This window comes from Protomyctophum parallelum (genome assembly GCF_964188405.1).
Source record: "Protomyctophum parallelum genome assembly, chromosome: 10".
NCBI classification, from domain to species: domain Eukaryota; kingdom Metazoa; phylum Chordata; class Actinopteri; order Myctophiformes; family Myctophidae; genus Protomyctophum; species Protomyctophum parallelum.
The window spans coordinates 50157821-50180702 of NC_139704.1; the positions used below are offsets into that span (position 1 = coordinate 50157821).

Consider the following 22882-nt stretch of genomic DNA (forward strand, 5'->3'; position numbering starts at 1 on the left):
AAAAACTAAAGAATACCTTGTTGTTGTTGGATAAGATTGTATGACTGTATTGATGTTGGTACCATTAGGAGAGATAACAGACAAACGTCGATCAAAATAACAATTCTTCTACATTCTCTAATTGTGTAGACTTCTCTGTAAATTAAGTAATGCAGATGTTTAACAATAATTTGACTCTTCACGGGTCCATTTGGTGTCATTTTACGCTCTGAAGAGTTAAAGACCAGTTGGTTATCAGGTCTCTCCATCATTTAGCTGTGGGACTTAAGGGACACAATGATTGACTGATCATGTAACACAATGTCAGCAGCATCTGGTGTGTGTGTGTGTGTGTGTGTGTGTGTGTGTGTGTGTGTGTGTGTGTGTGTGTGTGTGTGTGTGTGTGTGTGTGTGTGTGTGTGGTTGTCAGTGTGTTTATGAAGCCGTCAGGACACACAGAACAGGAATGTTCTGCATGGACTCACATATCTCTGATGGTTGCACCAACATGTCTGTCTCTGACCGACTCTGTGGTGGAGGGGAGTGCGTGCACGCCATCTGGTGGCCACAGTGATACATATAAAATAATAAGCCTGGCTCCAGACCTGAATCACTACCATGAAAAAAAAAGAACGAGTGTCAGGCTAATGCAACTCCATAAATGGGGGGTAAACATCAGTGTTGCCATCTCTGATTATTGTAGAAATTAGCTTGATTTATTTTCTCTAAAGTCACAAATGGGATTATAAGATTAAGATATTAATAATCTCCCACTACACTACACCTCAGTCTCTGTAAACTACTTTAGCTCAAGATAATAATAATATAATATTAATAATAAAAGCACCTTTCATGACATGAAATGCAGCTCAAAGTGCTTTACAGAGCAATGGAGAAAAAAGAAAAGAAAAGCAAGGCATAAACATTAAAAAAAAATTAAAAGCAATGTTGTAGAAGTGGGTCTTGAGCTGAGCTTTAAAAATGTCTACAGAGGCTGCCTGACGAAGGCACAGTGGGAGCTTGTTCCATGCCGACGGCCCGTAGAAGCAAAAAGCTGCTTCCCCGTATTTGTTAGTTGCAAAGCGAGCAGGCCAGCAGTGGAAGACCTTAGCGGGCGGTTTGGGACATATTTAGGCAGGCAGTCATGTAGGTAGGAAGGTGCGAGACCATTGAGAGCTTTATACACAAGTGAAATAATTTTAAAATCAATCCTAAAAACAACCGGAAGCCAGTGCAGTGAAGCCAGTGCAGTGAAGCCAGTGCAGTGAAGCCAGTGCAGTGAAGCCAGTGCAGTGAAGCCAGTGCAGTGAAGCCAGTGCAGTGAAGCCAGTGCAGTGAAGCCAGTGCAGTGAAGCCAGTGCAGTGAAGCCAGTGCAGTGAAGCCAGTGCAGTGAAGCCAGTGCAGTGAAGCCAGTGCAGTGAAGCCAGTGCAGTGAAGCCAGTGCAGTGAAGCCAGTGCAGTGAAGCCAGTGCAGTGAAGCCAGTGCAGTGAAGCCAGTGCAGTGAAGCCAAAACTGGAGTAATATGTTCTCTCATCTTAGATGGATTTCTTCACTCTTGCTTGTGTTTTTTTCTTTTTTTTCTGTGTTTGTTATTCATTTCCTCACTGTATTATTATTATTATTATGTCCTTACTGTATTATTATTATTATTATGTCCTTACTGTATTATTAATATTATTCATGTCCTCACTGTATTATTATTATTATTATTATGTCCTTACTGTATTATTATTATTATTATGTCCTCACTGTATTATTAATATTATTCATGTCCTTACTGTATTATTATTATTATTATGTCCTTACTGTATTATTATTATTATTATGTCCTCACTGTATTATTAATATTATTCATGTCCTCACTGTATTATTATTATTATTATTATGTCCTTACTGTATTATTATTATTATTATTATGTCCTTACTGTATTATTATTATTATTATGTCCTCACTGTATTATTAATATTATTCATGTCCTCACTGTATTATTAATATTATTCATGTCCTCACTGTATTATTATTATTATTCATGTCCTCACTGTATTATTATTATTATTCATGTCCTCACTGTATTATTAATATTATTCATGTCCTCACTGTATTATTAATATTATTCATGTCCTCACTGTATTATTAATATTATTCATGTCCTCACTGTATTATTAATATTATTATTATGTCCTTACTGTATTATTATTATTATTATGTCCTCACTGTATTATTATTATTATTCATGTCCTTACTGTATTATTAATATTATTATTATGTCCTTACTGTATTATTAATATTATTATTATGTCCTTACTGTATTATTAATATTATTCATGTCCTCACTGTATTATTAATATTATTCATGTCCTTACTGTATTATTAATATTATTATTATGTCCTTACTGTATTATTAATATTATTCATGTCCTCACTGTATTATTATTATTATTCATGTCCTCACTGTATTATTATTATTATTCATGTCCTCACTGTATTATTATTATTATTATGTCCTCACTGTATTATTATTATTATTATTATGTCCTCACTGTATTATTATTATTATTCATGTCCTTACTGTATTATTATTATTATTATTATGTCCTTACTGTATTATTATTATTATTCATGTCCTCACTGTATTATTATTATTATTATGTCCTCACTGTATTATTAATATTATTATGTCCTTACTGTATTATTAATATTATTCATGTCCTCACTGTATTATTAATATTATTCATGTCCTCACTGTATTATTAATATTATTATTATGTCCTTACTGTATTATTATTATTATTATGTCCTTACTGTATTATTATTATTATTCATGTCCTTACTGTATTATTATTATTATTATGTCCTTACTGTATTATTAATATTATTCATGTCCTCACTGTATTATTAATATTATTATTATGTCCTTACTGTATTATTAATATTATTATTATGTCCTTACTGTATTATTATTATTATTATGTCCTTACTGTATTATTATTATTATTCATGTCCTCACTGTATTATTATTATTATTCATGTCCTCACTGTATTATTATTATTATTCATGTCCTCACTGTATTATTATTATTATTCATGTCCTCACTGTATTATTAATATTATTATTATGTCCTTACTGTATTATTATTATTATTATTATGTCCTTACTGTATTATTATTATTATTATTCATGTCCTTACTGTATTATTATTATTATTCATGTCCTCACTGTATTATTATTATTATTCATGTCCTCACTGTATTATTAATATTATTCATGTCCTCACTGTATTATTATTATTATTCATGTCCTCACTGTATTATTAATATTATTCATGTCCTCACTGTATTATTAATATTATTCATGTCCTCACTGTATTATTATTATTATTCATGTCCTCACTGTATTATTATTATTATTATTATGTCCTTACTGTATTATTATTATTATTATTATGTCCTTACTGTATTATTATTATTATTATTATGTCCTTACTGTATTATTAATATTATTATGTCCTCACTGTATTATTATTATTATTATTATTATGTCCTTACTGTATTATTATTATTATTCATGTCCTCACTGTATTATTAATATTATTCATGTCCTCACTGTATTATTAATATTATTCATGTCCTCACTGTATTATTAATATTATTCATGTCCTCACTGTATTATTATTATTATTATTATGTCCTTACTGTATTATTATTATTATTATTCATGTCCTTACTGTATTATTATTATTATTCATGTCCTCACTGTATTATTATTATTATTCATGTCCTCACTGTATTATTAATATTATTCATGTCCTCACTGTATTATTATTATTATTCATGTCCTCACTGTATTATTAATATTATTCATGTCCTCACTGTATTATTAATATTATTCATGTCCTCACTGTATTATTATTATTATTCATGTCCTCACTGTATTATTATTATTATTATTATGTCCTTACTGTATTATTATTATTATTATTATGTCCTTACTGTATTATTATTATTATTATTATGTCCTCACTGTATTATTAATATTATTCATGTCCTCACTGTATTATTAATATTATTATTATGTCCTTACTGTATTATTATTATTATTATTATGTCCTCACTGTATTATTAATATTATTCATGTCCTCACTGTATTATTAATATTATTCATGTCCTCACTGTATTATTATTATTATTATTATGTCCTTACTGTATTATTAATATTATTCATGTCCTCACTGTATTATTAATATTATTCATGTCCTCACTGTATTATTATTATTATTATTATGTCCTTACTGTATTATTAATATTATTCATGTCCTTACTGTATTATTAATATTATTCATGTCCTTACTGTATTATTATTATTATTATTATGTCCTTACTGTATTATTATTATTATTATTATGTCCTTACTGTATTATTATTATTATTATTATGTCCTTACTGTATTATTAATATTATTCATGTCCTTACTGTATTATTAATATTATTCATGTCCTTACTGTATTATTAATATTATTATTATGTCCTTACTGTATTATTAATATTATTATTATGTCCTTACTGTATTATTATTATTATTATTATGTCCTTACTGTATTATTAATATTATTCATGTCCTCACTGTATTATTATTATTATTATGTCCTTACTGTATTATTATTATTATTATTATGTCCTTACTGTATTATTATTATTATTATTATGTCCTTACTGTATTATTATTATTATTATTATGTCCTTACTGTATTATTATTATTATTATTATTATGTCCTTACTGTATTATTAATATTATTCATGTCCTCACTGTATTATTATTATTATTATTATGTCCTTACTGTATTATTAATATTATTCATGTCCTTACTGTATTATTAATATTATTCATGTCCTCACTGTATTATTAATATTATTATTATGTCCTTACTGTATTATTATTATTATTATTATTATGTCCTTACTGTATTATTATTATTATTATTATGTCCTTACTGTATTATTATTATTATTATTATGTCCTTACTGTATTATTATTATTATTATTATTATGTCCTTACTGTATTATTAATATTATTATTATGTCCTCACTGTATTATTATTATTATTATTATGTCCTTACTGTATTATTATTATTATTATTATTATGTCCTTACTGTATTATTATTATTATTATTATGTCCTTACTGTATTATTATTATTATTATTATGTCCTTACTGTATTATTATTATTATTATTATTATGTCCTTACTGTATTATTAATATTATTATTATGTCCTCACTGTATTATTATTATTATTATTATGTCCTTACTGTATTATTATTATTATTATTATGTCCTCACTGTATTATTATTATTATTATGTCCTTACTGTATTATTATTATTATTCATGTCCTCACTGTATTATTATTATTATTATGTCCTTACTGTATTATTATTATTATTATGTCCTTACTGTATTATTATTATTATTATTATGTCCTTACTGTATTATTATTATTATTATGTCCTTACTGTATTATTAATATTATTCATGTCCTTACTGTATTATTAATATTATTATTATGTCCTTACTGTATTATTATTATTATTATTATGTCCTTACTGTATTATTATTATTATTATTATGTCCTCACTGTATTATTAATATTATTATTATGTCCTTACTGTATTATTATTATTATTATTATGTCCTTACTGTATTATTATTATTATTATGTCCTTACTGTATTATTAATATTATTCATGTCCTTACTGTATTATTATTATTATTCATGTCCTCACTGTATTATTATTATTATTATTATGTCCTTACTGTATTATTATTATTATTATGTCCTTACTGTATTATTATTATTATTATGTCCTTACTGTATTATTATTATTATTATTATGTCCTTACTGTATTATTATTATTATTATGTCCTCACTGTATTATTAATATTATTCATGTCCTTACTGTATTATTATTATTATTCATGTCCTCACTGTATTATTATTATTATTCATGTCCTTACTGTATTATTATTATTATTATTATGTCCTTACTGTATTATTATTATTATTATGTCCTTACTGTATTATTATTATTATTATTATGTCCTTACTGTATTATTATTATTATTATGTCCTTACTGTATTATTATTATTATTATGTCCTTACTGTATTATTATTATTATTATTATGTCCTTACTGTATTATTATTATTATTATTATTATTATGTCCTTACTGTATTATTATTATTATTATGTCCTTACTGTATTATTATTATTATTATGTCCTTACTGTATTATTATTATTATTATGTCCTTACTGTATTATTATTATTATTATTATGTCCTTACTGTATTATTATTATTATTATTATTATTATGTCCTTACTGTATTATTATTATTATTATGTCCTTACTGTATTATTATTATTATTATGTCCTTACTGTATTATTATTATTATTATTATGTCCTTACTGTATTATTATTATTATTATTATTATGTCCTTACTGTATTATTATTATTATTATTATGTCCTTACTGTATTATTATTATTATTATTATGTCCTTACTGTATTATTATTATTATTATGTCCTTACTGTATTATTATTATTATTATGTCCTTACTGTATTATTATTATTATTATTATGTCCTCACTGTATTATTAATATTATTCATGTCCTTACTGTATTATTATTATTATTATTATTATGTCCTTACTGTATTATTATTATTATTATTATGTCCTCACTGTATTATTAATATTATTCATGTCCTTACTGTATTATTATTATTATTCATGTCCTCACTGTATTATTAATATTATTCATGTCCTTACTGTATTATTATTATTATTATTATTATGTCCTTACTGTATTATTATTATTATTATTATTATGTCCTCACTGTATTATTAATATTATTCATGTCCTTACTGTATTATTATTATTATTATTATGTCCTCACTGTATTATTATTATTATTATGTCCTTACTGTATTATTATTATTATTATTATGTCCTTACTGTATTATTATTATTATTATTATTATGTCCTTACTGTATTATTATTATTATTATGTCCTCACTGTATTATTAATATTATTCATGTCCTTACTGTATTATTATTATTATTCATGTCCTCACTGTATTATTATTATTATTATTATGTCCTTACTGTATTATTATTATTATTATTATGTCCTTACTGTATTATTATTATTATTATGTCCTTACTGTATTATTATTATTATTATGTCCTTACTGTATTATTATTATTATTATTATGTCCTTACTGTATTATTATTATTATTATTATGTCCTTACTGTATTATTATTATTATTATGTCCTTACTGTATTATTATTATTATTATGTCCTTACTGTATTATTATTATTATTATTATGTCCTTACTGTATTATTATTATTATTATTATTATGTCCTTACTGTATTATTATTATTATTATTATGTCCTTACTGTATTATTATTATTATTATTATTATGTCCTTACTGTATTATTATTATTATTATTATGTCCTTACTGTATTATTATTATTATTATTATGTCCTTACTGTATTATTATTATTATTATGTCCTTACTGTATTATTATTATTATTATGTCCTTACTGTATTATTATTATTATTATTATGTCCTCACTGTATTATTAATATTATTCATGTCCTTACTGTATTATTATTATTATTATTATGTCCTTACTGTATTATTATTATTATTCATGTCCTCACTGTATTATTATTATTATTATGTCCTCACTGTATTATTAATATTATTATGTCCTTACTGTATTATTAATATTATTCATGTCCTCACTGTATTATTAATATTATTCATGTCCTCACTGTATTATTAATATTATTATTATGTCCTTACTGTATTATTATTATTATTATGTCCTTACTGTATTATTATTATTATTCATGTCCTTACTGTATTATTATTATTATTATGTCCTTACTGTATTATTAATATTATTCATGTCCTCACTGTATTATTAATATTATTATTATGTCCTTACTGTATTATTAATATTATTATTATGTCCTTACTGTATTATTATTATTATTATGTCCTTACTGTATTATTATTATTATTCATGTCCTCACTGTATTATTATTATTATTCATGTCCTCACTGTATTATTATTATTATTCATGTCCTCACTGTATTATTATTATTATTCATGTCCTCACTGTATTATTAATATTATTATTATGTCCTTACTGTATTATTATTATTATTATTATGTCCTTACTGTATTATTATTATTATTATTCATGTCCTTACTGTATTATTATTATTATTCATGTCCTCACTGTATTATTATTATTATTCATGTCCTCACTGTATTATTAATATTATTCATGTCCTCACTGTATTATTATTATTATTCATGTCCTCACTGTATTATTAATATTATTCATGTCCTCACTGTATTATTAATATTATTCATGTCCTCACTGTATTATTATTATTATTCATGTCCTCACTGTATTATTATTATTATTATTATGTCCTTACTGTATTATTATTATTATTATTATGTCCTTACTGTATTATTATTATTATTATTATGTCCTTACTGTATTATTAATATTATTATGTCCTCACTGTATTATTATTATTATTATTATTATGTCCTTACTGTATTATTATTATTATTCATGTCCTCACTGTATTATTAATATTATTCATGTCCTCACTGTATTATTAATATTATTCATGTCCTCACTGTATTATTAATATTATTCATGTCCTCACTGTATTATTATTATTATTATTATGTCCTTACTGTATTATTATTATTATTATTCATGTCCTTACTGTATTATTATTATTATTCATGTCCTCACTGTATTATTATTATTATTCATGTCCTCACTGTATTATTAATATTATTCATGTCCTCACTGTATTATTATTATTATTCATGTCCTCACTGTATTATTAATATTATTCATGTCCTCACTGTATTATTAATATTATTCATGTCCTCACTGTATTATTATTATTATTCATGTCCTCACTGTATTATTATTATTATTATTATGTCCTTACTGTATTATTATTATTATTATTATGTCCTTACTGTATTATTATTATTATTATTATGTCCTTACTGTATTATTAATATTATTATTATGTCCTCACTGTATTATTAATATTATTCATGTCCTCACTGTATTATTATTATTATTATTATGTCCTTACTGTATTATTAATATTATTCATGTCCTCACTGTATTATTAATATTATTCATGTCCTCACTGTATTATTATTATTATTATTATGTCCTTACTGTATTATTAATATTATTCATGTCCTTACTGTATTATTAATATTATTCATGTCCTTACTGTATTATTATTATTATTATTATGTCCTTACTGTATTATTATTATTATTATTATGTCCTTACTGTATTATTATTATTATTATTATGTCCTTACTGTATTATTAATATTATTCATGTCCTTACTGTATTATTAATATTATTCATGTCCTTACTGTATTATTAATATTATTATTATGTCCTTACTGTATTATTAATATTATTATTATGTCCTTACTGTATTATTATTATTATTATTATGTCCTTACTGTATTATTAATATTATTCATGTCCTCACTGTATTATTATTATTATTATGTCCTTACTGTATTATTATTATTATTATTATGTCCTTACTGTATTATTATTATTATTATTATGTCCTTACTGTATTATTATTATTATTATTATGTCCTTACTGTATTATTATTATTATTATTATTATGTCCTTACTGTATTATTAATATTATTCATGTCCTCACTGTATTATTATTATTATTATTATGTCCTTACTGTATTATTAATATTATTCATGTCCTTACTGTATTATTAATATTATTCATGTCCTCACTGTATTATTAATATTATTATTATGTCCTTACTGTATTATTATTATTATTATTATTATGTCCTTACTGTATTATTATTATTATTATTATGTCCTTACTGTATTATTATTATTATTATTATGTCCTTACTGTATTATTATTATTATTATTATTATGTCCTTACTGTATTATTAATATTATTATTATGTCCTCACTGTATTATTATTATTATTATTATGTCCTTACTGTATTATTATTATTATTATTATTATGTCCTTACTGTATTATTATTATTATTATTATGTCCTTACTGTATTATTATTATTATTATTATGTCCTTACTGTATTATTATTATTATTATTATTATGTCCTTACTGTATTATTAATATTATTATTATGTCCTCACTGTATTATTATTATTATTATTATGTCCTTACTGTATTATTATTATTATTATTATGTCCTCACTGTATTATTATTATTATTATGTCCTTACTGTATTATTATTATTATTCATGTCCTCACTGTATTATTATTATTATTATGTCCTTACTGTATTATTATTATTATTATGTCCTTACTGTATTATTATTATTATTATTATGTCCTTACTGTATTATTATTATTATTATGTCCTTACTGTATTATTAATATTATTCATGTCCTTACTGTATTATTAATATTATTATTATGTCCTTACTGTATTATTATTATTATTATTATGTCCTTACTGTATTATTATTATTATTATTATGTCCTCACTGTATTATTAATATTATTATTATGTCCTTACTGTATTATTATTATTATTATTATGTCCTTACTGTATTATTATTATTATTATGTCCTTACTGTATTATTAATATTATTCATGTCCTTACTGTATTATTATTATTATTCATGTCCTCACTGTATTATTATTATTATTATTATGTCCTTACTGTATTATTATTATTATTATGTCCTTACTGTATTATTATTATTATTATGTCCTTACTGTATTATTATTATTATTATTATGTCCTTACTGTATTATTATTATTATTATGTCCTCACTGTATTATTAATATTATTCATGTCCTTACTGTATTATTATTATTATTCATGTCCTCACTGTATTATTATTATTATTCATGTCCTTACTGTATTATTATTATTATTATTATGTCCTTACTGTATTATTATTATTATTATGTCCTTACTGTATTATTATTATTATTATTATGTCCTTACTGTATTATTATTATTATTATGTCCTTACTGTATTATTATTATTATTATGTCCTTACTGTATTATTATTATTATTATTATGTCCTTACTGTATTATTATTATTATTATGTCCTTACTGTATTATTATTATTATTATTATGTCCTTACTGTATTATTATTATTATTATGTCCTTACTGTATTATTATTATTATTATGTCCTTACTGTATTATTATTATTATTATTATTATTATGTCCTTACTGTATTATTATTATTATTATTATGTCCTTACTGTATTATTATTATTATTATGTCCTTACTGTATTATTATTATTATTATGTCCTTACTGTATTATTATTATTATTATTATGTCCTTACTGTATTATTATTATTATTATTATTATTATGTCCTTACTGTATTATTATTATTATTATGTCCTTACTGTATTATTATTATTATTATGTCCTTACTGTATTATTATTATTATTATTATGTCCTTACTGTATTATTATTATTATTATTATTATGTCCTTACTGTATTATTATTATTATTATTATGTCCTTACTGTATTATTATTATTATTATTATGTCCTTACTGTATTATTATTATTATTATGTCCTTACTGTATTATTATTATTATTATGTCCTTACTGTATTATTATTATTATTATTATGTCCTCACTGTATTATTAATATTATTCATGTCCTTACTGTATTATTATTATTATTATTATTATGTCCTTACTGTATTATTATTATTATTATTATGTCCTCACTGTATTATTAATATTATTCATGTCCTTACTGTATTATTATTATTATTCATGTCCTCACTGTATTATTAATATTATTCATGTCCTTACTGTATTATTATTATTATTATTATTATGTCCTTACTGTATTATTATTATTATTATTATTATGTCCTCACTGTATTATTAATATTATTCATGTCCTTACTGTATTATTATTATTATTATTATGTCCTCACTGTATTATTATTATTATTATGTCCTTACTGTATTATTATTATTATTATTATGTCCTTACTGTATTATTATTATTATTATTATTATGTCCTTACTGTATTATTATTATTATTATGTCCTCACTGTATTATTAATATTATTCATGTCCTTACTGTATTATTATTATTATTCATGTCCTCACTGTATTATTATTATTATTATTATGTCCTTACTGTATTATTATTATTATTATTATGTCCTTACTGTATTATTATTATTATTATGTCCTTACTGTATTATTATTATTATTATGTCCTTACTGTATTATTATTATTATTATTATGTCCTTACTGTATTATTATTATTATTATTATGTCCTTACTGTATTATTATTATTATTATGTCCTTACTGTATTATTATTATTATTATTATTATGTCCTTACTGTATTATTATTATTATTATTATGTCCTTACTGTATTATTATTATTATTATTATTATGTCCTTACTGTATTATTATTATTATTATTATGTCCTTACTGTATTATTATTATTATTATTATGTCCTTACTGTATTATTATTATTATTATGTCCTTACTGTATTATTATTATTATTATGTCCTTACTGTATTATTATTATTATTATTATGTCCTCACTGTATTATTAATATTATTCATGTCCTTACTGTATTATTATTATTATTATTATTATGTCCTTACTGTATTATTATTATTATTATGTCCTTACTGTATTATTATTATTATTATTATGTCCTTACTGTATTATTATTATTATTATGTCCTTACTGTATTATTATTATTATTATTATTATGTCCTTACTGTATTATTATTATTATTATTATGTCCTTACTGTATTATTATTATTATTATGTCCTTACTGTATTATTATTATTATTATGTCCTTACTGTATTATTATTATTATTATTATGTCCTCACTGTATTATTAATATTATTCATGTCCTTACTGTATTATTATTATTATTCATGTCCTCACTGTATTATTAATATTATTCATGTCCTCACTGTATTATTAATATTATTCATGTCCTCACTGTATTATTAATATTATTCATGTCCTCACTGTATTATTATTATTATTATTATTATGTCCTTACTGTATTATTATTATTATTATTATTATGTCCTTACTGTATTATTATTATTATTATTATGTCCTTACTGTATTATTATTATTATTATGTCCTTACTGTATTATTATTATTATTATGTCCTTACTGTATTATTATTATTATTATTATGTCCTCACTGTATTATTAATATTATTCATGTCCTTACTGTATTATTATTATTATTCATGTCCTCACTGTATTATTAATATTATTCATGTCCTCACTGTATTATTAATATTATTCATGTCCTCACTGTATTATTAATATTATTCATGTCCTCACTGTATTATTATTATTATTATTATTATGTCCTTACTGTATTATTATTATTATTATTATGTCCTTACTGTATTATTATTATTATTATTATGTCCTTACTGTATTATTATTATTATTATGTCCTTACTGTATTATTATTATTATTATGTCCTTACTGTATTATTATTATTATTATTATTATGTCCTTACTGTATTATTATTATTATTATGTCCTCACTGTATTATTATTATTATTATGTCCTTACTGTATTATTAATATTATTCATGTCCTTACTGTATTATTAATATTATTCATGTCCTCACTGTATTATTATTATTATTATTATGTCCTTACTGTATTATTAATATTATTCATGTCCTCACTGTATTATTAATATTATTCATGTCCTCACTGTATTATTATTATTATTATGTCCTTACTGTATTATTAATATTATTCATGTCCTCACTGTATTATTAATATTATTCATGTCCTCACTGTATTATTAATATTATTCATGTCCTCACTGTATTATTAATATTATTCATGTCCTCACTGTATTATTAATATTATTCATGTCCTCACTGTATTGCTTCATTCACTGGCCTTTCTGTTATTTTAACGTTGTTTCACGCCTGAGCTTTTCTTTTGTCTGTAAAGCACGTTGAGCTGCATTTCATGTAATGAAAAGGAGCTCTACAAATAGAGTTTTATATTATTATAATAATAATTATTATTAGAAAGGCTTGTTTTAGTTTGACCACTTTATCCCTATAGGCCTATATGTTGGCTATTTACTTATAGAGCCAGAAATTGTCTAAATTGTCCCTAAATTGAAAATGTGTGTGTGTGTGTGTGTGTGTGTGTGTGTGTGTGTGTGTGTGTGTGTGTGTGTGTGTGTGTGTGTGTGTGTGTGTGTGTGTGTGTGTGTGTGTGTGTGTGTGTGTTTATCAGGTGTGACCCCGGCTGGGATGGGGAGCGCTGTGAGGTGTGTGTGCGCATGCCCGGGTGCGTGCACGGCTCCTGTCACCAGCCCTGGCAGTGCACGTGTGAAGCAGGCTGGACCGGACGCTTCTGTGACAAAGGTGACCACATGACCACACATCTTTACAGTAGAACTACTTTAGAGTATAACTACTTTAGAGTAGAACTACTTTAGAGTAGAACTACTTTAGAGTAGAACTACTTTAGAGTAGAACTACTTCAGTGACAAAGGTGACCACATGACCACACATCTTTACAGTAGAAATACTTTAGAGTATAACTACTTTAGAGTAGAACTACTTTAGAGTAGAACTACTTTAGAGTAGAACTACTTTAGAGTAGAACTACTTTAGAGTAGAACTACTTCTGTGACAAAGGTGACCACATGACCACACATCTTTACAGTATAACTACTTTAGAGTAGAACTACTTCTGTGACAAAGGTGACCACATGACCACACATCTTTACAGTAGAAATACTTTAGAGTAGAACTACTTTAGAGTAGAACTACTTTAGAGTAGAACTACTTCAGTGACAAAGGTGACCACATGACCACACATCTTTACAGTAGAACTACTTTAAATTTAAAATGACAAACAAATATAATGCTGAAAATAGCTTTGGCATTACATATAAGATTTATTTATTTTTATCATTTAAAATGTATTATTTAATATAACTTTGTAATGCTATACTGACGTTTGTGCTCCATAAATATTGCCGTGTGTGTTTGAGCTGACCTACAGGCCCTTCTTACAGTATGTCAATCAAGTCACCCATTAAGTCAAGTGGCAGATGCCAAAAATAGCTTTTTAAAATGTATATATAAAGCACCATAGTTAGTGACATATTATTAATACATGCGTGCGTTTCTGTGTGTGTGTGTGTGTGTGTGTGTGTGTGTGTCTGTGTGTGCGTGTGCGTGCCTGTGTGTGTGTGTGTGTGCGTGTGCAGACATCCACGTGTGTTCCCGGGAGCGCCCGTGTCTCAACGGGGCGACGTGCGTCACCGACGCCAGCGGAGAATACTCCTGTCTGTGTCCTCAGGGTTACCACGGAGACCACTGTACGCTGAGGAGGGGGCCCTGCACCCAGAGACGGTCAGTCACAGCGCCACGCCGTCCACCCATAGGTCCACTAACCCATAGGTCCACTAACCCATAGGACCACTAACCCATAGGACCACTAACCCATAGGTCCACTAACCCATAGGACCACTAACCCATAGGACCACTAACCCATAGGTCCACTAACCCACAGGTCCACTAACCCATAGGTCCACTAACCCATAGGTCCACTAACCCATAGGTCCACTAACCCATATAGGTCCACTAACCCATAGGTCCACTAACCCATAGGTCCACTAACCCATAGGTCCACTAACCCATAGGTCCACTAACCCATATAGGTCCACTAACCCTAACCCAACCACTGTACGCTGAGGAGGGGGCCCTGCACCCAGAGACGGTCAGTCACACCCCCATGCAGTGATGTCACTGTGATGTCGCCACCCCTCCCCCCCATGCAGTGATGTCACTGTGATGTCGCCACCCCTCCCCCCCATGCAGTGATGTCACTGTGATGTCGCCACCCCTCCCCCCCATGCAGTGATGTCACTGTGATGTCGCCACCCCTCACCCCCATGCAGTGATGTCACTGTGATGTCGCCACCCCTCACCCCCATGCAGTGATGTCACTGTGATGTCGCCACCCCTCCCCCCCATGCAGTGATGTCACTGTGATGTCGCCACCCCTCCCCCCCATGCAGTGATGTCACTGTGATGTCGCCACCCCTCACCCCCATGCAGTGATGTCACTGTGATGTCGCCACCCCTCACCCCCATGCAGTGATGTCACTGTGATGTCGCCACCCCTCACCCCCATGCAGTGATGTCACTGTGATGTCGCCACCCCTCACCCCCATGCAGTGATGTCACTGTGATGTCGCCACCCCTCACCCCCATGCAGTGATGTCACTGTGATGTCGCCACCCCTCCCCCCCATGCAGTGATGTCACTGTGATGTCGCCACCCCTCACCCCCATGCAGTGATGTCACTGTGATGTCGCCACCCCTCACCCCCATGCAGTGATGTCACTGTGATGTCGCCACCCCTCCCCCCCATGCAGTGATGTCACTGTGATGTCGCCACCCCTCCCCCCCATGCAGTGATGTCACTGTGATGTCGCCACCCCTCCCCCCCATGCAGTGATGTCACTGTGATGTCGCCACCCCTCACCCCCATGCAGTGATGTCACTGTGATGTCGCCACCCCTCCCCCCCCATGCAGTGATGTCACTGTGATGTCGCCACCCCTCCCCCCCATGCAGTGATGTCACTGTGATGTCGCCACCCCTCCCCCCCATGCAGTGATGTCACTGTGATGTCGCCACCCCTCACCCCCATGCAGTGATGTCACTGTGATGTCGCCACCCAACGTACTGAAGTACAGCTATTATGTTGGAGATGTTTTCCTCTATTTCAATAGTTTGGAAAAAAAGTCTCCATTATTTTATTCCCAATGAAGACATTTTTCGCGGTTGGAAGATAGATAGATAGAGCAGGGACGTCAAACTCAAACACACAGTGGTCCAAAATAAAGAAATTGGTACAAGTCGAGGGCCGGACTGTGTTTCAAAGTTCACCACAAAGTGATATACTTTCACTGCTGATCAATAGTGAAGAGAAGACGCATATGCTTGCGCTTATTGCGGGCCCTCGATACGTGACAATGCACTCGCAGTGCATTGTGGGACTTGTAGTATTATGGTGGTCCGTGCGGCCAGTTCTAATACTAATTAAATATCATCCTGCGGGCCAAAGATAATTCATTCACGGGCCTGATTTGGCCCGGTCATTTTCGCGTGAATTTGGCCCACCCACCACAACCAGCACGCAGAAAGCAGAAACTCTACCACCCGCTCCGTCGAGGCACACACAAACAAACAAGCCCCTAATAATACCACCACTTTTACAGAACAACATAAATGATACAAACCAACAGACAACTACACAACCCTTTGTAGAGGGTTTATTTCCTGGTGGTCTGCCGCCTATTGGCCTGACTGCCTGTCAAACACAAAAAAAAACAGTTTTTTTTGTGTTTTTTTATCATGGCGGCCCCCTACGGTCGCGGCCCACCAGGAATATGCCCGGTACGACCTGTGGCCAGTCCAGCCCAAAAGACCATAGGTCCGCTAACCTTGGTCCACTAACAGGTCCACTAACAGGTCCACTAACCCTGGTCCACTAACAGGTCCGCTAACCCTGGTCCACTAACAGGTCCACTAACCCTGGTCCACTAACAGGTCCACTAACAGGTCCACTAACCCTGGTCCACTAACAGGTCCGCTAACCCTGGTCCACTAACAGGTCCACTAACCCTGGTCCACTAACAGGTCCGCTAACCCTGGTCCACTAACAGGTCCGCTAACCCTGGTCCACTAACAGGTCCACTAACCCTGGTCCACTAACAGGTCCACTAACAGGTCCACTAACCCTGGTCCACTAACAGGTCCGCTAACCCTGGTCCACTAACAGGTCCACTAACAGGTCCACTAACAGGTCCGCTAACCATGGTCCTGTCCCCCCCCAGGTCTCCGTGTAGGAACGGGGGTCAGTGCGAGGACGACGGCGGCTTCGCGCCCTCGCTGCGCTGCCGCTGCCTGGCGGGCTTCGCGGGCGCCCGCTGCGAGAGCGACCTGGACGACTGCGCCATGACGCCGTGCGCCAACGGCGCCACCTGCCTGGACGGCGTCAACCGCTTCTCGTGCGTCTGCCCGCGCGGCTTCAGCGGGCGCTTCTGCACCGTCAACCAGGACGACTGCGCCAGCGCGCCCTGCCGCCACGGGGGCCGCTGTCTGGACCGCGCCGGGACCTTCCGGTGCCTCTGTCGGCCCGGATACACCGGCACCACCTGTCAGGACCAGGTCTGGAAGGTCTGTTTACTTTATTATTACTGTCAGGACCAGGTCTGGAAGGTCTGTTTACTTTATTATTACTGTCAGGACCAGGTCTGGAAGGTCTGTTTACTATATTATTATTATTATTACTGTTACTGTCAGGACCAGGTCTGGAAGGTCTGTTTACTTTATTTTTACTATTACTATTATTAAGGGACCAAGCAGTCCTGAAGGGAATTGGTTTTTGTCTGTTTTTTTCTTCTTCCGCCAAAAATAGCAGTTCTGGCTGAACCATGCAGTCGTTTTTCTTTTTGCGAAACTCGGCAACATGGTGGAGGGCCATGATGCCAAACGGTGATGATGCGAAGCCCATGACCATTGGCTGGCCAAAGGGTGGCGCTATAGCACTCAATTGAAAATGCAAACTTTGAACGCACATAGCTCATGAACCGTTTGACCGTCGGCGATGACGCTTCGATAAGCATACGAGTCTCCTCATGCCTACTTTTGACCTCTGACCTTTAGATCACCCACCCTTAAAATGCATCTCCTCCTGCAGGATCTTTGAACCAAAAGAAAAAATAAGTTTATATGAGCCAATGAAAATAGCTTCTGCCCCTAATACATACATGCATTGTCATTATGCTTATGAAACTGTATGTATTGTTTGGCAAAAATTCATGGCACTTGTTTGTGCTCTTTGTGTTCTTTGACTCATGGGGAACACATCTGTCACTTTGACCAGTAAGCTCTGACCTCAGATATTCCGCCACTTTGAGCAATTTGAAAAACGCTTATATCTGATTTGTTGAAGAGAAATGTGTACGTGAAACATTTGACAGCCAACACACTGCAGTAATGGATAAAGACATCGCAAAAACCAGGACACACATAACTGTCATCAAAAACACTAAATGATTTTGCGGTTTACAATAATACAACTGATTGTGTCTGGATAGCACAGTTGGTTCAAAGCCGTGCACCGCCAAACCCAGCATATACAAGTCTTCAAGAACCCTGTGATAAAATTGGTATCCCGACCTGGAAATGCGTCTTTTCGTTTACTAAAGAGCTGGAGAGACGACGTCTGACGCCCTGCTACTGAACGGACATTCCGTTGCAACGCTTATTGAGCAATTTTACACTTATTTTAACTGTAAAATATCACTTACACCCCTTTACGTTTAAGAGAGAATTCCAGACCAGTGCTTTTCTTACGGTAATCTGATGTTATTGTATCCAACAACCAGTGGTGTAGAGGCTGAAAGAAACGACCCAAAACCACAACATTCAGTACGTCCACTGGGTCTTAGGCTCGTTCGCCTTGCTACAGAAGCCCCTTTGGGACAAAAACACTGTGCAGTACTATTCTGTCATTATGAAAGACAGACGTGTAGAAAAAATATACATTTTCAAGCGATCAAAATAAGCGCTTTAGCGCGTGACAGCGCAGCTGCACTGCGGATGCCGTTATGTAATGTCTCACCTACAGTACCACTTCGTCATTGTATAATAATAACGACAGATTATGGTGGGAGGCTTTATACTATATTATATTATTATATATTATATATTATATACATACTTTGGTCCGACATATCATTGGTTCGAAGGAGCATTGGTCCGACTCAGGAGAGGGTTTGGGGTTAGGTTTAGGTGTGCTGCCCTGTGCTGGCGGTTATGGTTAGGGTGAGGGTTTGGGGTTAGGTCTAGGTGTGCTGCCCTGTGCTGGCGGTTATGGTTAGGGTGAGGGTTTGGGGTTAGGTCTAGGTGTGCTGCCCTGTGCTCGCGGTTATGGTTAGGGTGAGGGTTTGGGGTTAGGTCTAGGTGTGCTGCCCCGTGCTCGCGGTTATGGTTAGGGTGAGGGTTTGGGGTTAGGTTTAGGTGTGCTGCCCCGTGCTCGCGGTTATGGTTAGGGTGAGGGTTTGGGGTTAGGTTTAGGTGTGCTGCCCCGTGCTCGCGGTTATGGTTAGGGTGAGGGTTTGGGGTTAGGTTTAGGTGTGCTGCCCCGTGATGGCGGTTATGGTTAGGGTGAGGGTTTGGGGGTAGGTTTAGGTGTGCTGCCCCGTGCTGGCGGTTATGGTTAGGGTGAGGGTTGGGGTCAGGTTTAGGTGTGCTGCCCTGTGCTGGCGGTTATGGTTAGGGTGAGGGTTTGGGGTTAGGTTTAGGTGTGCTGCCCTGTGCTGGCGGTTATGGTTAGGGTGAGGGTTTGGGGTTAGGTTTAGGTGTGCTGCCCCGTGCTCGCGGTTATGGTTAGGGTGAGGGTTTGGGGTTAGGTTTAGGTGTGCTGCCCCGTGCTCGCGGTTATGGTTAGGGTGAGGGTTTGGAGTAGGTAGTCGATCGGACCAAAGTATAGTAACCGATTATGGTAATATAATTATTCTCCTTTAATCAACTTACAGACTGTACATCCCGGCGACGACGAATCACAAGGACGGGGACACGTCGTCGGAGTGACGCTGGGACAGCGAGATCACAGAAACCCAACCAATGGCCAGCGAGATCACAGAAGCTCCACCAATGGACAGCGAGATCACTGGACGACGGCCACCCGGAACTCCACCAATGGACAGCGAGATCACGGGAGCACCACCAGAAACTCCACGCACACTAGCAGCAGTAGCAGAGATAGTAGTAGCAGAGATAGTAGCAGTAGAGATAGTAGTAGCAGAGATAGCAGTAGTAGAGATAGTAGTAGCAGTAGAGATAGTAGTAGCAGTAGAGATAGTAGCGGCAGTAGAGATAGTAGTATTAGTAGCAGAACTAGTAGTCACAGTGCTAGCAGTACCAGCGACGGCGACAGACTGCTGAAGATCTCCGTGAAGGAGGTGGTGACGGAGCGGCGGTCCTCGGTGGTCTCCGAGGCCCGGCTGGTCACCATGCTGGTTCTGGGCGGGATGACCCTCGCCGTGGTGCTGCTCACGGCCGGACTCGTGTTCCGCGGGCTCTGGTACCGCGCCGGGGCCGGGGGGGATGGACAACACGCCGCCGCGTCGTCAAGGCAACGACAACAACAACAACAACAACAACAACAACAACAACAGCAGCAGCAGCAGAGTGAGCGAATGTGCGCAGAGCACAAGATCTGCTTCCTGTCGTCCGGACAGGAAGTGGAGAAGAAGAGAATCAACACCGAGGTCATATAGGCCTTCACGCTCGAGTACGGAGGACACTGCTGTGATTGGCCAATGCACGGACACTGCTGTGATTGGCCAGTGCATGGACACTGCTGTGATTGGCCAATGCACTGGTGCTAGGACACTGCTGTGATTGGCCAATGCACCGGTGCTAGGACACTGCTGTGATTGGCCAATGCACTGGTGCTAGGACACTGCTGTGATTGGACCTAACTCTTTGGAGCAAAGTTCGCTCGCGCCAGAACATGACTTCCTGTTCTGTCCGTATCGGGTCGCTGAGTCGGCTAAGTGAACTCTGCAATGTTTGACACGTCGTGGCTAAAGTTGACCGTTTACTCAAACGCGAAGGCCGCCGTTCTGCACCCGCGTCATGGAGGTGGTTAACTTCCGTCGCGAGGCTCTCGTTGCGCGGTGGCTACAGAACGCTGGGTTCTCTCGTTGCGCGGTGGCTACAGAACGCTGGGTTCTCTCGTTGCGCGGTGGCTACAGAACGCTGGGTTCTCAGAGTGGGTGCCGTCCGTCCGTCCGTCCGTGGCGCGGCTGGCGCCCTAGGGGTGCTGTGAGGTAACCTGACTCTGCCAGACGGAGGCGGTATTGGGTAACCATGTTCCCCAACACAGCATCCATCTGAGATCGCTCAGGGGATTGAGCTAACACCAAACTGCTCCCGGTTCGAACCAATCAGCGTGAGCTAAGGGCGGGACATGTGCGAAACCAGATGTCTGGGGAACATGGTTAGCCTACTCGATATGATTGGTTGTGTTTGCACGCCCACACGGTGATAGACAGACGGTCCCATCCAATCATCTACCAAGTATCTTGAAAAAAAAAAAAGGAACAGCCCCGTCATCGAATTGGCTCCCGAGATCCCAGATCCCAATAAGCTGTGAAACAAAGTGTAGCAAGCTTCTTGGATCTGGCAGCGTCAGGTTAGCTGTGAGGCCCCTAGGGGGTGCTGTGAGGCCCTAGGGTGCCGTGACGCAAGTCCAGGGAAGGGGTGTCCCAGAATACTTTGATACTATTTGGAATTCATCAAAGTCACTTCAGTATGTATATCCCCCTTAGACCCCTCTGACCTTAGAAAGACAGACCACCAAACCTCGCGTCAAAAACAGCATATTATGCACTCTGTAGATCAGGGGGGGGCAACTGGCGGCCCGGGGGCCACATGCGGCCCCCACCTTCACTTAATGCGGCCCGCATGTTAATGTCAGAATACTGATATAGTATTGATTTCAGCTGTATACAATTCCAAATCCGCTTTAATTACTTCATGACTAGTATTAAATGACTAGTACTTAATGACTAGCATTAACATGTTATTGTCTTTTTGTGTCCAATGTAGTTATGTTAACAGTTCATAAAAGTTAACATGACTATAACTA

The 22882-nt window shown here is 32.7% G+C and overlaps 1 protein-coding gene across 1 annotated transcript in view; it reads left to right on the top strand.

The window, feature by feature from the left end:
* dlk2 (delta-like 2 homolog) overlaps positions 1–21698 on the top strand; it is an 85865-nt gene extending 64167 nt beyond the window's left edge. The window contains exons 3-8 of the mRNA XM_083775806.1: positions 14430–14560; positions 15415–15559; positions 18054–18387; positions 20763–20825; positions 20856–20994; positions 21103–21698. Coding sequence (XP_083631932.1) covers positions 14430–14560; positions 15415–15559; positions 18054–18387; positions 20763–20825; positions 20856–20994; positions 21103–21506 — 1216 coding nt within the window. The 3' untranslated portion in view covers positions 21507–21698. The remainder of the gene's footprint in view (positions 1–14429; positions 14561–15414; positions 15560–18053; positions 18388–20762; positions 20826–20855; positions 20995–21102) is intronic.
* The last annotated feature ends 1184 nt before the right edge of the window (positions 21699–22882 follow it).